General features: G+C 48.3%; 5 protein-coding genes across 5 annotated transcripts; all 5 read right to left on the reverse strand.

Moving 5' to 3' along the window:
- Positions 1-537: 537 nt before the first annotated feature.
- Positions 538-2,126, reverse strand: LOC130523419 (C-type mannose receptor 2-like). The gene is made up of 5 exons (XM_057028721.1): positions 1,817-2,126; positions 1,382-1,699; positions 958-1,002; positions 786-871; positions 538-711 (listed from the first exon to the last, which is right to left on the reverse strand). The coding sequence occupies exons 1-5, from the start codon at positions 2,124-2,126 to the stop codon at positions 631-633; spliced, it is 840 nt and encodes a 279-aa protein (XP_056884701.1). The 3' UTR covers positions 538-630.
- A 704-nt stretch (positions 2,127-2,830) lies between these two features.
- Positions 2,831-4,799, reverse strand: LOC130523256 (C-type mannose receptor 2-like). Its single transcript, XM_057028367.1, has 7 exons — positions 4,725-4,799; positions 4,599-4,637; positions 4,169-4,510; positions 3,735-4,052; positions 3,310-3,354; positions 3,140-3,225; positions 2,831-3,065 (listed from the first exon to the last, which is right to left on the reverse strand). Exons 1-7 carry the CDS (start codon positions 4,750-4,752, stop codon positions 2,985-2,987), a joined length of 939 nt encoding a protein of 312 aa, XP_056884347.1. The 5' UTR covers positions 4,753-4,799; the 3' UTR covers positions 2,831-2,984.
- A 545-nt stretch (positions 4,800-5,344) lies between these two features.
- On the reverse strand, positions 5,345-7,107 carry LOC130523420 (C-type mannose receptor 2-like). The gene is made up of 8 exons (XM_057028723.1): positions 7,080-7,107; positions 6,954-6,992; positions 6,528-6,836; positions 6,334-6,410; positions 6,091-6,271; positions 5,667-5,711; positions 5,497-5,582; positions 5,345-5,422 (listed from the first exon to the last, which is right to left on the reverse strand). Exons 1-8 carry the CDS (start codon positions 7,105-7,107, stop codon positions 5,345-5,347), a joined length of 843 nt encoding a protein of 280 aa, XP_056884703.1.
- A 364-nt stretch (positions 7,108-7,471) lies between these two features.
- On the reverse strand, positions 7,472-11,543 carry LOC130523421 (uncharacterized). Its single transcript, XM_057028724.1, has 12 exons — positions 11,234-11,543; positions 10,799-11,116; positions 10,374-10,418; positions 10,204-10,289; positions 10,073-10,129; positions 9,433-9,505; positions 9,307-9,345; positions 8,880-9,221; positions 8,445-8,762; positions 8,021-8,065; positions 7,851-7,936; positions 7,472-7,777 (listed from the first exon to the last, which is right to left on the reverse strand). Exons 1-12 carry the CDS (start codon positions 11,541-11,543, stop codon positions 7,697-7,699), a joined length of 1,800 nt encoding a protein of 599 aa, XP_056884704.1. The 3' UTR covers positions 7,472-7,696.
- Positions 11,544-12,241: 698 nt separating this feature from the next.
- Positions 12,242-14,560, reverse strand: LOC130523258 (uncharacterized). Its single transcript, XM_057028375.1, has 2 exons — positions 13,670-14,560; positions 12,242-13,354 (listed from the first exon to the last, which is right to left on the reverse strand). Exon 2 carries the CDS (start codon positions 13,342-13,344, stop codon positions 12,523-12,525), a length of 822 nt encoding a protein of 273 aa, XP_056884355.1. The 5' UTR covers positions 13,345-13,354; positions 13,670-14,560; the 3' UTR covers positions 12,242-12,522.
- Positions 14,561-14,659: the final 99 nt, after the last annotated feature.

The following is a 14,659-nucleotide window of genomic DNA, read 5'->3' on the forward strand; positions in this document are numbered from 1 at the left end:
CATCTGCAAGTCTCTCAAACGTTCTCAGCAGGTTCGTACTCAGGCGTCAAACTGAAATTTCACATTGACCCCAACATTTCAAGAACCGTATTTTTCAGAAAGAGAGAGGAAGTTGTTGACAAATTAAGCTGGTTTTCAGTTTCTCAACCAGATTCTTCATCTTTACATTGATCACCGCATTTTGAAACATATTAAGTAAGTCCGACCCAACTCAGCCTGGATCAGATAAATATGCCCGAAATAACATAAAAATGCATTCTAACACTTTTTTTCCCCCTGCATCTTTGTTACTTCAATGTTTCTGCTCAAAACGACACTTCAACTTATGGGATTTGAGCAGTTTCGTGTCGTGTTTGATGTTTATTTCTAAAAAAAATTCCAACAATATCCAGGAACTAAACATCAATTTATTGACATCGAATAAACTCACAACCGTTACAGTTCAGTGGAACATCGACTAACAATGGTGAGCATACACACTTATGGTTCCTGAGACTAACAAACCTAAAGCAAAGCTATTTGTGTTGCAGCAGTTTCTCGAGGGCCCGGTCCTCCATGACAACATGTGGAACCTGCCGGCACAGCAGTGACAAGTGATGCCTCTAAAATCAACATCGCAGCCAAAGTTCTTTATTCATTTGGTTGTTTCTTCACATTCCGGATCGTCACGTTGACGTCGCTGAAGCCCCTCTGCCGAAGGGCCGCCGTGTACTAAAAGCAGAAACAAGAAATCGTTACATTTCGCGACGCTGGAAGGTGTGAAAGTGGGGACGAAAAGGCGAGACCTGCTGTGAAAGATGAGCTCTGCTGTCTGGGTGTGTCAGGTCACACTCGGTCCGCAGCTTTGTCTTTAAAAAAATCTGACTCTGCGCTAAAAAAAACAAGGACAAATCAACGTTAACGCTCATTGGCCTCGCTTCACTAATTAAACCAAGATTACCTGAACACCAGTCGTACCTTGTGGCTCCTGGTCGGCAGGCTCGGGTGGCTCGCTTCCCTTTTCTACTTTTTCAAACAAAACGTACGCGTTAACATTATTTGTCAGGATAGTTTGGTGGTTAATGATGCAGACTAGCGCACAGAGGGTCACGGGTTCCAACCCCGGTGTAGGATTATATTATGACCTTCAGGATGAGTTCACATACATTTATGTGTATCATAAAACAGCTGTGCAGCAGCTGGGGGCTGAGAGACTCATGCCACTGACTCTGGTGTGGGAATTTGCAGTTCAAACCCCTGTCAGGGTCTGCAGGTGAACCCTTGAGGGTACCCTCATACCCCTATGAGGGTACCTGTCTTTCCAGGGGAGCTGAGGCACCAGGCTTGGGGGGGTTCACAAATCAAACGTTAGCAGCAGTCATTTTATTTTACGAATACGTACGCTGGCAGAGAACGCTCATTTCGAGGTTGCACGTCCTGTCGTACCAGTGCTCTCCAGACATCGCCACGCAGCCCTCCGCGTTGTTCTTGTTATCGGGTTCATTCGGGGCCCAGGGCCTGAAGGAAGAGGTGGTGCTGTCAACCCACTTCCAGGAGTCTCTGTAAAGGCCGATCCAGGCCTCCTGGAGATGACGGTCCTTCAGTTCGTCTGCTAGGATCTGGTTGGTGGTTGAGAGCAACACAGCGGACAGATCCGTGTACAGGGTCCTGCAGTGGGCCAGAGCCTCAGACCAGCTTTTCTCCAGGTTCACCAGGACACCTAAATGTAGACAGAAGATCATCTTGAGGTGAGGTGGGGCTTATTGCGTCTACCCCATCAGCATCCTCCTTCTCAATATCTGTGTCTCTGGACCAGCAACAGTTGCACACATCATACCATCGTCACAAAAGAAAGGCATCTGGACGGAGCAGTCGCGGTCCCTCCAGGAGCCGACGTCGCTGATGGAGGCGCAGTGCTCCGAGGAGTTGGCGTTGTCCGGCTCGCTTTGCTCCCACCGCAGGACAAAGTGACTGGAGGTATTCAGCGACCATCTCCAGCTGTTGACGTCGTCGCGGAGGCCGATCCAGAAGGAGATGTTCATGTCGTTGGTCATGTTGTAGATCATGCTGTGCTGCAGTTCGTCAGATATGGAGGCCAAGTCACCTCCACGCTGTGAGCAGAGCTCCTGGGCGGCGTCCCAGCTCATCTTTTCAACGAGTAGCAAGAACGATTTCGTTTCTATAAATGACAGATGAGATTTGACAGCTCTAAGGATGAGGTCTAACTGTTGGCTTCTAGCTTCTGTCGTCCAGCTCGTTATTACCTGCTCGGATCTCCACGGTAACCATCAGCATCAGGCAGACTGAACATAAAACACAAATGTGCAACTATTCAGGAGATTTTATTTACAGTTCTGTTTGGTCACGGCCGATGAGACGGAGGTACAAACCGATCAGGAGCATCTTTCCATCGTCCATCGTCTGTTGAGACTCGAGGTCTTGCCTCCTTCCTTCAGGCTCCCAACATTTCAAGAACCGTATTTTTCAGAAAGAGAGAGGAAGTTGTGGACAAATTAAGCTGGTTTTCAGTTTCTCATCCGGATTTTTCATCTTTACATTGATCACCGCATTTTGAAACATATTAAGTAAGTCCGACCCAACTCAGCCTGGATCAGGTAAATATGCCCGAAATAACATAAAAATGCATTCTAACACTTTTTTCCCTGCATCTTTGTAACTTCAATGTTTCTGCTCAAAACGACACTTCAACTTATGGGATTTGAGCAGTTTCGTGTCGTGTTTGATGTTTATTTCTAAAAAAAATTCCAACAATATCCAGGAATTAAACATCAATTTATTGACATCGAATAAACTCACAACCGTTACAGTTCAGTAGAACATCGACTAACAATGGTGAGCATACACACTTATGGTTCCTGAGACTAACAAACCTAAAGCAAAGCTATTTGTGTTGCAACAGTTTCTCGATGACCCGGTCCTCCATGACAACATGTGGAACCTGCCGGCACAGCAGTGACAAGTGATGCCTCTAATATCAACGTTCTTTATTTATTTGGTTGTTTCTTCACATTCCGGATCGTCACGTTGACGTCGCTGAAGCCCCTCTGCCGAAGGGCCGCCGTGTACTAAAAGCAGAAACAAGAAAACGTTACATTTCGCGACGCTGGAAGGTGTGAAAGTGGGGAGGAAAAGGCGAGACCTGCTGTGAAAGATGAGCTCTGCTGTCTGGGTGTGTCAGGTCACACTCGGTCCGCAGCTTTGTCTTTAAAAAAATCTGACTCTGCGCTAAAAAACAAGGACAAATCAACGTTAATGCTCATTGGCCTCGCTTCACTAATTAAACCAAGATTACCTGAACACCAGTCGTACCTTGTGGCTCCTGGTCGGCAGGCTCGGGTGGCTCGCTTCCCTTTTCTACTTTTTCAAACAAAACGTACGCGTTAACATTATTTGTCAGGATAGTTTGGTGGTTAATGATGCAGACTAGCGCACAGAGGGTCACGGGTTCCAACCCCGGTGTAGGATTATATTATGACCTTCAGGATGAGTTCACATACATTTATGTATATCATAAAACAGCTGTGTAGCAGCTGGGTGGCTGAGAGACTCATGCCACTGACTCTGGTGTGGGAATTTGCAGTTCAAACCCCTGTCAGGGTCTGCAGGTGAACCCTTGAGGGTACCCTCATACCCCTATGAGGGTACCTGTCTTTCCAGGGGAGCTGAGGCACCAGGCTTGGGGGGGGTCACAAATCAAACGTTAGCAGCAGTCATTTTATTTTACGAATACGTACGCTGGCAGAGAACGCTCATTTCGAGGTTGCACGTCCTGTCGTACCAGTGCTCTCCAGACATCGCCACGCAGCCCTCCGCGTTGTTCTTGTTATCGGGTTCATTCGGGGCCCAGGGCCTGAAGGAAGAGGTGGTGCTGTCAACCCACTTCCAGGAGACTCTGTAAAGGCCGATCCAGGCCTCCTGGAGATGACGGTCCTTCAGTTCGTCTGCTAGGATCTGGTTGGTGGTTGAGAGCAACACAGCGGACAGATCCGTGGACAGGGTCCTGCAGTGGGCCAGAGCCTCAGACCAGCTTTTCTCCAGGTTCACCAGGACACCTAAATGTAGATAGAAGATCATCTTGAGGTGAGGTGGGGCTTATTGCGTCTACCCCATCAGCATCCTCCTTCTCATATCTGTGTCTCTGGACCAGCAACAGTTGCACACATCATACCATCGTCACAAAAGAAAGGCATCTGGACGGAGCAGTCGCGGTCCCTCCAGGAGCCGATGTCGCTGATGGAGGCGCAGTGCTCCGAGGAGTTGGCGTTGTCCGGCTCGCTTTGCTCCCACCGCAGGACAAAGTGACTGGAGGTATTCAGCGACCATCTCCAGCTGTTGACGTCGTCGCGGAGGCCGATCCAGAAGGAGATGTTCATGTCGTTGGTCATGTTGTAGATCATGCTGTGCTGCAGTTCGTCAGATATGGAGGCCAAGTCACCTCCGCGCTGTGAGCAGAGCTCCTGGGCGGCGTCCCAGCTCATCTTTTCAACGAGTAGCAAGAACGATTTCGTTTCTATAAATGACAGATGAGATTTGACAGCTCTAAGGATGAGGTCTAACTGTTGGCTTCTAGCTTCTGTCGTCGTCCAGCTCGTTATTACCTGCTCGGATCTCCACGGTAACCATCAGCATCAGGCAGACTGAACATAAAACACAAATGTGCAACTATTCAGGAGATTTTATTTACAGTTCTGTTTGGTCACGGCCGATGAGACGGAGGTACAAACCGATCAGGAGCATCTTTCCATCGTCCATCGTCTGTTGAGACTCGAGGTCTTGCCTCCTTCCTTCAGGCTCCCAACATTTCAAGAACCGTATTTTTCAGAAAGAGAGAGGAAGTTGTGGACAAATTAAGCTGGTTTTCAGTTTCTCATCCGGATTTTTCATCTTTACATTGATCACCGCATTTTGAAACATATTAAGTAAGTCCGACCCAACTCAGCCTGGATCAGATAAATATGCCTGAAATAACATAAAAATGCATTCTAACACTTTTTTTCCCTGCATCTTTGTAACTTCAATGTTTCTGCTCAAAACGACACTTCAACTTATGGGATTTGAGCAGTTTCGTGTCGTGTTTGATGTTTATTTCTAAAAAAAATTCCAACAATATCCAGGAATTAAACATCAATTTATTGACATCGAATAAACTCACAACCGTTACAGTTCAGTAGAACATCGACTAACAATGGTGAGCATACACACTTATGGTTCTTGAGACTAACAAACCTAAAGCAAAGCTATTTGTGTTGCAACAGTTTCTCGATGACCCGGTCCTCCATGACAACATGTGGAACCTGCCGGCACAGCAGTGACAAGTGATGCCTCTAATATCAACGTTCTTTATTTATTTGGTTGTTTCTTCACCATTCCGGATCGTCACGTTGACGTCGCTGAAGCCCCTCTGCCGAAGGGCCGCCGTGTACTAAAAGCAGAAACAAGAAAACGTTACATTTCGCGACGCTGGAAGGTGTGAAAGTGGGGAGGAAAAGGCGAGACCTGCTGTGAAAGATGAGCTCTGCTGTCTGGGTGTGTCAGGTCACACTCGGTCCGCAGCTTTGTCTTTAAAAAAATCTGACTCTGCGCTAAAAAACAAGGACAAATCAACGTTAACGCTCATTGGCCTCGCTTCACTAATTAAACCAAGATTACCTGAACACCAGTCGTACCTTGTGGCTCCTGGTCGGCAGGCTCGGGTGGCTCGCTTCCCTTTTCTACTTTTTCAAACAAAACGTACGCGTTAACATTATTTGTCAGGATAGTTTGGTGGTTAATGATGCAGACTAGCGCACAGAGGGTCACGGGTTCCAACCCGGTGTAGGATTATATTATGACCTTCAGGATGAGTTCACATACATTTATGTATATCATAAAACAGCTGTGTAGCAGCTGGGTGGCTGAGAGACTCATGCCACTGACTCTGGTGTGGGAATTTGCAGTTCAAACCCCTGTCAGGGTCTGCAGGTGAACCCTTGAGGGTACCCTCATACCCCTATGAGGGTACCTGTCTTTCCAGGGGAGCTGAGGCACCAGGCTTGGGGGGGTTCACAAATCAAACGTTAGCAGCAGTCATTTTATTTAACGAATACGTACGCTGGCAGAGAACGCTCATTTCGAGGTTGCACGTCCTGTCGTACCAGTGCTCTCCAGACATCGCCACGCAGCCCTCCGCGTTGTTCTTGTTATCGGGTTCATTCGGGGCCCAGGGCCTGAAGGAAGAGGTGGTGCTGTCAACCCACTTCCAGGAGACTCTGTAAAGGCCGATCCAGGCCTCCTGGAGATGACGGTCCTTCAGTTCGTCTGCTAGGATCTGGTTGGTGGTTGAGAGCAACACACAGCGGACAGATCCGTGGACAGGGTCCTGCAGTGGGCCAGAGCCTCAGACCAGCTTTTCTCCAGGTTCACCAGGACACCTAAATGTAGATAGAAGATCATCTTGAGGTGAGGTGGGGCTTATTGCGTCTACCCCATCAGCATCCTCCTTCTCAATATCTGTGTCTCTGGACCAGCAACAGTTGCACACATCATACCATCGTCACAAAAGAAAGGCATCTGGACGGAGCAGTCGCGGTCCCTCCAGGAGCCGATGTCGCTGATGGAGGCGCAGTGCTCCGAGGAGTTGGCGTTGTCCGGCTCGCTTTGCTCCCACCGCAGGACAAAGTGACTGGAGGTATTCAGCGACCATCTCCAGCTGTTGACGTCGTCGCGGAGGCCGATCCAGAAGGAGATGTTCATGTCGTTGGTCATGTTGTAGATCATGCTGTGCTGCAGTTCGTCAGATATGGAGGCCAAGTCACCTCCGCGCTGTGAGCAGAGCTCCTGGGCGGCGTCCAGCTCATCTTTTCAACGAGTAGCAAGAACGATTTCGTTTCTATAAATGACAGATGAGATTTGACAGCTCTAAGGATGAGGTCTAACTGTTGGCTTCTAGCTTCTGTCGTCCAGCTCGTTATTACCTGCTCGGATCTCCACGGTAACCATCAGCATCAGGCAGACTGAACATAAAACACAAATGTGCAACTATTCAGGAGATTTTATTTACAGTTCTGTTTGGTCACGGCCGATGAGACGGAGGTACAAACCGATCAGGAGCATCTTTCCATCGTCCATCGTCTGTTGAGACTCGAGGTCTTGCCTCCTTCCTTCAGGCTCCCAACATTTCAAGAACCGTATTTTTCAGAAAGAGAGAGGAAGTTGTGGACAAATTAAGCTGGTTTTCAGTTTCTCATCCGGATTTTTCATCTTTACATTGATCACCGCATTTTGAAACATATTAAGTAAGTCCGACCCAACTCAGCCTGGATCAGATAAATATGCCTGAAATAACATAAAAATGCATTCTAACACTTTTTTTCCCTGCATCTTTGTAACTTCAATGTTTCTGCTCAAAACGACACTTCAACTTATGGGATTTGAGCAGTTTCGTGTCGTGTTTGATGTTTATTTCTAAAAAAAATTCCAACAACAATCCAGGAATTAAACATCAATTTATTGACATCGAATAAACTCACAACCGTTACAGTTCAGTAGAACATCGACTAACAATGGTGAGCATACACACTTATGGTTCTTGAGACTAACAAACCTAAAGCAAAGCTATTTGTGTTGCAACAGTTTCTCGATGACCCGGTCCTCCATGACAACATGTGGAACCTGCCGGCACAGCAGTGACAAGTGATGCCTCTAATATCAACGTTCTTTATTCATTTGGTTGTTTCTTCACATTCCGGATCGTCACATTGACGTCGCTGAAGCCCCTCTGCCGAAGGGCCGCCGTGTACTAAAAGCAGAAACAAAAAACGTTACATTTCGCGACGCTGGAAGGTGTGAAAGTGGGGAGGAAAAGGCGAGACCTGCTGTGAAAGATGAGCTCTGCTGTCTGGGTGTGTCAGGTCACACTCGGTCCGCAGCTTTGTCTTTAAAAAAATCTGACTCTGCGCTAAAAAACAAGGACAAATCAACGTTAACGCTCATTGGCCTCGCTTCACTAATTAAACCAAGATTACCTGAACACCAGTCGTACCTTGTGGCTCCTGGTCGGCAGGCTCGGGTGGCTCGCTTCCCTTTTCTACTTTTTCAAACAAAACGTACGCGTTAACATTATTTGTCAGGATAGTTTGGTGGTTAATGATGCAGACTAGCGCACAGAGGGTCACGGGTTCCAACCCCGGTGTAGGATTATATTATGACCTTCAGGATGAGTTCACATACATTTATGTATATCATAAAACAGCTGTGTAGCAGCTGGGTGGCTGAGAGACTCATGCCACTGACTCTGGTGTGGGAATTTGCAGTTTAAACCCCTGTCAGGGTCTGCAGGTGAACCCTTGAGGGTACCCTCATACCCCTATGAGGGTACCTGTCTTTCCAGGGGAGCTGGGATGCCAGGCTTGGGGGGGTCACAAATCAAACATTAGCAGCAGTCATTTTATTTTATGAATACGTACGCTGGCAGAGAACGCTCATTTCGAGGTTGCACGTCCTGTCGTACCAGTGCTCTCCAGACATCGCCACGCAGCCCTCCGCGTTGTTCTTGTTATCGGGTTCATCCGGGGCCCAGGGCCTGAAGGAAGAGGTGGTGCTGTCAACCCACTTCCAGGAGTCTCTGTAAAGGCCGATCCAGGCCTCCTGGAGATGACGGTCCTTCAGTTCGTCTGCTAGGATCTGGTTGGTGGTTGAGAGCAACACAGCGGACAGATCCGTGTACAGGGTCCTGCAGTGGGCCAGAGCCTCAGACCAGCTTTTCTCCAGGTTCACCAGGACACCTAAATGTAGATAGAAGATCATCTTGAGGTGAGGTGGGGCTTATTGCGTCTACCCCATCAGCATCATCCTTCTCAATATCTGTGTCTCTGGACCAGCAACAGTTGCACACATCATACCATCGTCACAAAAGAAAGGCATCTGGACGGAGCAGTCGCGGTCCCTCCAGGAGCCGATGTCGCTGATGGAGGCGCAGTGCTCCGAGGAGTTGGCGTTGTCCGGCTCGCTTTGCTCCCACCGCAGGACAAAGTGACTGGAGGTATTCAGCGACCATCTCCAGCTGTTGACGTCGTCGCGGAGGCCGATCCAGAAGGAGATGTTCATGTCGTTGGTCATGTTGTAGATCATGCTGTGCTGCAGTTCGTCAGATATGGAGGCCAAGTCACCTCCGCGCTGTGAGCAGAGCTCCTGGGCGGCGTCCCAGCTCATCTTTTCAACGAGTAGCAAGAACGATTTCGTTTCTATAAATGACAGATGAGATTTGACAGCTCTAAGGATGAGGTCTAACTGTTGGCTTCTAGCTTCTGTCGTCCAGCTCGTTATTACCTGCTCGGATCTCCACGGTAACCATCAGCATCAGGCAGACTGAACATAAAACACAAATGTGCAACTATTCAGGAGATTTTATTTACAGTTCTGTTTGGTCACGGCCGATGAGACGGAGGTACAAACCGATCAGGAGCATCTTTCCATCGTCCATCGTCTGTTGAGACTCGAGGTCTTGCCTCCTTCCTTCAGGCTCCCAACATTTCAAGAACCGTATTTTTCAGAAAGAGAGAGGAAGTTGTGGACAAATTAAGCTGGTTTTCAGTTTCTCATCCGGATTTTTCATCTTTACATTGATCACCGCATTTTGAAACATATTAAGTAAGTCCGACCCAACTCAGCCTGGATCAGATAAATATGCCCGAAATAACATAAAAATGCATTCTAACACTTTTTTTCCCTGCATCTTTGTTACTTCAATGTTTCTGCTCAAAACGACACTTCAACTTATGGGATTTGAGCAGTTTCGTGTCGTGTTTGATGTTTATTTCTAAAAAAAATTCCAACAATATCCAGGAATTAAACATCAATTTATTGACATCGAATAAACTCACAACCGTTACAGTTCAGTGGAACATCGACTAACAATGGTGAGCATACACACTTATGGTTCCTGAGACTAACAAACCTAAAGCAAAGCTATTTGTGTTGCAACAGTTTCTCGATGACCCGGTCCTCCATGACAACATGTGGAACCTGCCGGCACAGCAGTGACAAGTGATGCCTCTAATATCAACGTTCTTTATTTATTTGGTTGTTTCTTCACATTCCGGATCGTCACGTTGACGTCGCTGAAGCCCCTCTGCCGAAGGGCCGCCGTGTACTAAAAGCAGAAACAAGAAAACGTTACATTTCGCGACGCTGGAAGGTGTGAAAGTGGGGAGGAAAAGGCGAGACCTGCTGTGAAAGATGAGCTCTGCTGTCTGGGTGTGTCAGGTCACACTCGGTCCGCAGCTTTGTCTTTAAAAAAATCTGACTCTGCGCTAAAAAACAAGGACAAATCAACGTTAACGCTCATTGGCCTCGCTTCACTAATTAAACCAAGATTACCTGAACACCAGTCGTACCTTGTGGCTCCTGGTCGGCAGGCTCGGGTGGCTCGCTTCCCTTTTCTACTTTTTCAAACAAAACGTACGCGTTAACATTATTTGTCAGGATAGTTTGGTGGTTAATGATGCAGACTAGCGCACAGAGGGTCACGGGTTCCAACCCCGGTGTAGGATTATATTATGACCTTCAGGATGAGTTCACATACATTTATGTATATCATAAAACAGCTGTGTAGCAGCTGGGTGGCTGAGAGACTCATGCCACTGACTCTGGTGTGGGAATTTGCAGTTTAAACCCCTGTCAGGGTCTGCAGGTGAACCCTTGAGGGTACCCTCATACCCCTATGAGGGTACCTGTCTTTCCAGGGGAGCTGGGATGCCAGGCTTGGGGGGGGTCACAAATCAAACATTAGCAGCAGTCATTTTATTTTATGAATACGTACGCTGGCAGAGAACGCTCATTTCGAGGTTGCACGTCCTGTCGTACCAGTGCTCTCCAGACATCGCCACGCAGCCCTCCGCGTTGTTCTTGTTATCGGGTTCATTCGGGGCCCAGGGCCTGAAGGAAGAGGTGGTGCTGTCAACCCACTTCCAGGAGTCTCTGTAAAGGCCGATCCAGGCCTCCTGGAGATGACGGTCCTTCAGTTCGTCTGCTAGGATCTGGTTGGTGGTTGAGAGCAACACAGCGGACAGATCCGTGTACAGGGTCCTGCAGTGGGCCAGAGCCTCAGACCAGCTTTTCTCCAGGTTCACCAGGACACCTAAATGTAGACAGAAGATCATCTTGAGGTGAGGTGGGGCTTATTGCGTCTACCCCATCAGCATCCTCCTTCTCAATATCTGTGTCTCTGGACCAGCAACAGTTGCACACATCATACCATCGTCACAAAAGAAAGGCATCTGGACGGAGCAGTCGCGGTCCCTCCAGGAGCCGATGTCGCTGATGGAGGCGCAGTGCTCCGAGGAGTTGGCGTTGTCCGGCTCGCTTTGCTCCCACCGCAGGACAAAGTGACTGGAGGTATTCAGCGACCATCTCCAGCTGTTGACGTCGTCGGGGAGGCCGATCCAGAAGGAGATGTTCATGTCGTTGGTCATGTTGTAGATCATGCTGTGCTGCAGTTCGTCAGATATGGAGGCCAAGTCACCTCCGCGCTGTGAGCAGAGCTCCTGGGCGGCGTCCCAGCTCATCTTTTCAACGAGTAGCAAGAACGATTTCGTTTCTATAAATGACAGATGAGATTTGACAGCTCTAAGGATGAGGTCTAACTGTTGGCTTCTAGCTTCTGTCGTCCAGCTCGTTATTACCTGCTCGGATCTCCACGGTAACCATCAGCATCAGGCAGACTGAACATAAAACACAAACGTGCAACTAGTCAGGAGATTTTATTTACAGTTCTGTTTGGTCACGGCCGATGAGACGGAGGTACAAACCGATCAGGAGCATCTTTCCATCGTCCATCGTCTGTTGAGACTCGAGGTCTTGCCTCCTTCCTTCAGGCTCTCGCGCTGAACAAAATGTGGAGAACGTCTCGGAGGACGCACCCTGCTGGTGCATTTGGATGCTAAATGATTCGAGACTCTCGCACTTGCATCTTTTGTGGGTTAGACGCAGAAATAAAACCTGACTTTTACATGTGGCGCGTCCAGAAGCCCAACACGTGGAGGCGAAAGAAAACAAATGCAAACACAAGTAAATTTAAAAAAACCAAAACCAAATCTGCAAACTGACTATTGTGTTTGGAAGCTCCGGAGATGACCACAGAGGAACTCGGGGAAAAGTTGAAAATTGGAAATATAAGGACAAATGTCAAATCAACACATCGCGTCCATTCATATTCCGCAGCAAACACACTCACGAAATCTTTAAATAAAGAATCAAAAGTCACTGAGAGAATGAAGCTTATCTTTATGACATGAAGTAATTACTGATATGGCGGCTTCATGAGCGCCGATTCTCCACACAGACTCTTCAGGATGTTCTCACATTTACAAACTGTTCAAACTGGGTCGTTGTAGACAGGTGAGATCTGGATTTGACTTTTTTAACGATCGGAGCGACCAACAGGTGGCGCCCTTTCAAAAGAAAGACCAAAGCAATGAATGACAGAGAAAAGGCAAGGTCCAAACTGAATCAGACCAAATGAGGCTCGGTTCCGGAAGCTTTTGCTCATGTTTCCAAGTCTGCACTTTGCTGATGCTCCTCGACGGGTAGCTTCAGAACGCAGAAACACAGGAACCCGTCCAGGACCAGTTGGAAGTTCATGAAAAAGAGAAACCTCTCGTAAATCATGAAACTGTCCTCCAAGCGGTCCCCGTTCCCGAAAGGACCCTTCAGGCGCAGAATGAGAAATTTGGGGAGGTAGACGAAAAAAAACGTGACCATCGCGCCCAGCACCACGGGTGTCTTCCCGGGGATGGTCGCCCTGTAGCAGGCCGTTAGCATGATGACCACAGCCATGCCAGAGTTTATAATGGACTCTCCGCTCAGCGCGACCACGCTATAAAACATATAAAAGGGGATAAACACTACAAGGAAGAGGGCAACAAACATGGCGATCAACTGGAGCTTGGTTCCCAGATGTGGGTTGTGCATGAAAAGGACGCACTCCAGCGCGCACAACAGGTGTAAACCCTCCATGAACCCTTTGGACAGGACCAACAACCCAAAGGTTCGAACACACGCGTAGTTGCAGGAAAAATAGCTGAGCTGAGCTGCGAGAAAGACCGTGGTGACGATGTTCACGAGGTCGGCGAGGAGCAGCGCCCAGAGGCACTCGTGGACCGCCTGGACTCCCCTGCGCTTGGCCACCTTGCACGAGAAGAAGAAGACGAGGCTCTCGGCCAGAAACCCGAGTCTGTCGAACTTGGCCACGAACGCCCAGATGAAGCTGAGAAGCCCCAGAAGTGTGTAGGTCAGGAGGAGCGCCACGGTCCGGGTGGCGTCGCCCACAACGGTTGCATTGAGGTGGCGGTCGGTGATGTTCTCCATCGCAGCGCCGCTTCGAGTCCTTTGCCGGCCTGTTGGAGGGCAGAGAAGAGATAATCAACCAGAAACATCAGGGGATCTACTGTACTTCTGGGGCCCTTTCACACCAGAGGGACGACTCCACCCTCGCTGGTGGCGCCACTTTGAGATGAAAGTGCCCCTTCAGGTCATTCAGGGGTCACGCCACAACAGCTCGTCCTGTGGGGGGGCCTCAAGTTACTCCAACCGACCTCTGATTGAAACACTTTACTCCTCTTTGAGATGTGCGGTTAAAAAAAAAAAAAAAAGCAGCCAGGAATCAAATAAAGCAGGAAAGGTGGATCCTTACTTGGTTTCGCTCACGTCCTTCTTCTAAAAGACGGCGGTCGAAGGAGCACCTTTGTCTCCGTGTCGCACGTTTACGACTGCACAGGTTTCTGGGAAAGGTCCCGCCCTCCGCCGCTCGCAATAGAGACGGTTTACGATTCCTCCTGAAAGCTGCGACACAACTTAGAACGAGGCCACGTTAATCTTGCCCCTTTCAGGAAGTGTGGTTTGCTGCCAGGATGGGAAAGATTATCACGATATAAAGAGCGTTTCCTTATACAGGCGGTCGTAAAGTGACGATGTGAGATAGCATTCAGACTTGGACTTTAATGCTCCTGAGGGAAATTGGTTGTAATCAGACGATGGCACCAATGCAGGCAATCAACAGGTGGGTCATGACGACAAACGAGCAGAGCAAAGCTCTCCCAGTCTTCGCTCGACCAACAATTGCCTGGAATTACCAGGAAAAAGGTCACAGGGAACAACTGTGGCTCCATCTGACCGTGTGTGTGTGTGTGTGTGTGTGTGTACAGTAAAAGATCCACCCTTTCCCTTCACACCAAGGTGACCTCACCTGCACTCACGGCTGCTCTGAGCCCCTCCTCCCCCTCCAGATAATGAATGTTAGTTACATTTCCTGAGAAGAAGCCAAAGAATTTCATTCTTGACAATTTACAGCTCAGACAGCAGCAGAAACTAAGGACGGTTCCTTTTCAGGCATAATTTTTCAACTTTAAATACGTTTTAGCCCATTGTTCCACATTTAATTGGGAAAAAAACTTACCCATTAAGATGTCTGTCCTTTTCCTGGTCACACTATTCTAAAAGGGTTTTTCCCCCCATTAGAAGTGTTTTTTGTCATTTTCCCAGCAGTTTTACAAAGCGATTTAGTCTTCAGGGTATCTAAGAAGGGTTAATATTCATCTCTTGAAGGCTAATTTGAAAACCGACCAGCTAAAATTGTCATTAACTGTGCGTATTTCTTCACAAGTCTCTAGAAACGCCGCCGTTT

This window comes from Takifugu flavidus, chromosome 3 (genome assembly GCF_003711565.1).
Source record: "Takifugu flavidus isolate HTHZ2018 chromosome 3, ASM371156v2, whole genome shotgun sequence".
Lineage (NCBI taxonomy): Eukaryota > Metazoa > Chordata > Actinopteri > Tetraodontiformes > Tetraodontidae > Takifugu > Takifugu flavidus.

Coding starts and splice junctions, on each gene's coding strand:
- LOC130523419 (XM_057028721.1), bottom strand. CDS start 2,126: ATGAGCTGGGACGCCGCCCAGGAGCTCTGCTCACAGCGTGGAGGTGAC. Junction 1,700..1,816: donor GCCTTTCTTTTGTGACGATG/GTATGATGTGTG, acceptor GTCTACATTTAG/GTGTCCTGGTGAACCTGGAG. Junction 872..957: donor TGCCGACCAGGAGCCACAAG/GTACGACTGGTG, acceptor TGTTTTTTTTAG/CGCAGAGTCAGATTTTTTTA.
- LOC130523256 (XM_057028367.1), bottom strand. CDS start 4,752: ATGGACGATGGAAAGATGCTCCTGATCG. Junction 4,638..4,724: donor TGGAAAGATGCTCCTGATCG/GTTTGTACCTCC, acceptor TTTTATGTTCAG/TCTGCCTGATGCTGATGGTT. Junction 4,511..4,598: donor TACCGTGGAGATCCGAGCAG/GTAATAACGAGC, acceptor TGTCATTTATAG/AAACGAAATCGTTCTTGCTA.
- LOC130523420 (XM_057028723.1), bottom strand. CDS start 7,107: ATGGACGATGGAAAGATGCTCCTGATCG. Junction 6,993..7,079: donor TGGAAAGATGCTCCTGATCG/GTTTGTACCTCC, acceptor TTTTATGTTCAG/TCTGCCTGATGCTGATGGTT. Junction 5,712..6,090: donor AATGAGCGTTCTCTGCCAGC/GTACGTATTCGT, acceptor TTGAAAAAGTAG/AAAAGGGAAGCGAGCCACCC.
- LOC130523421 (XM_057028724.1), bottom strand. CDS start 11,543: ATGAGCTGGGACGCCGCCCAGGAGCTCTGCTCACAGCGCGGAGGTGAC. Junction 10,290..10,373: donor TGCCGACCAGGAGCCACAAG/GTACGACTGGTG, acceptor CTTGTTTTTTAG/CGCAGAGTCAGATTTTTTTA. Junction 9,346..9,432: donor TGGAAAGATGCTCCTGATCG/GTTTGTACCTCC, acceptor TTTTATGTTCAG/TCTGCCTGATGCTGATGGTT.
- LOC130523258 (XM_057028375.1), bottom strand. CDS start 13,344: ATGGAGAACATCACCGACCGCCACCTCAATGCAACCGTTGTGGGCGAC.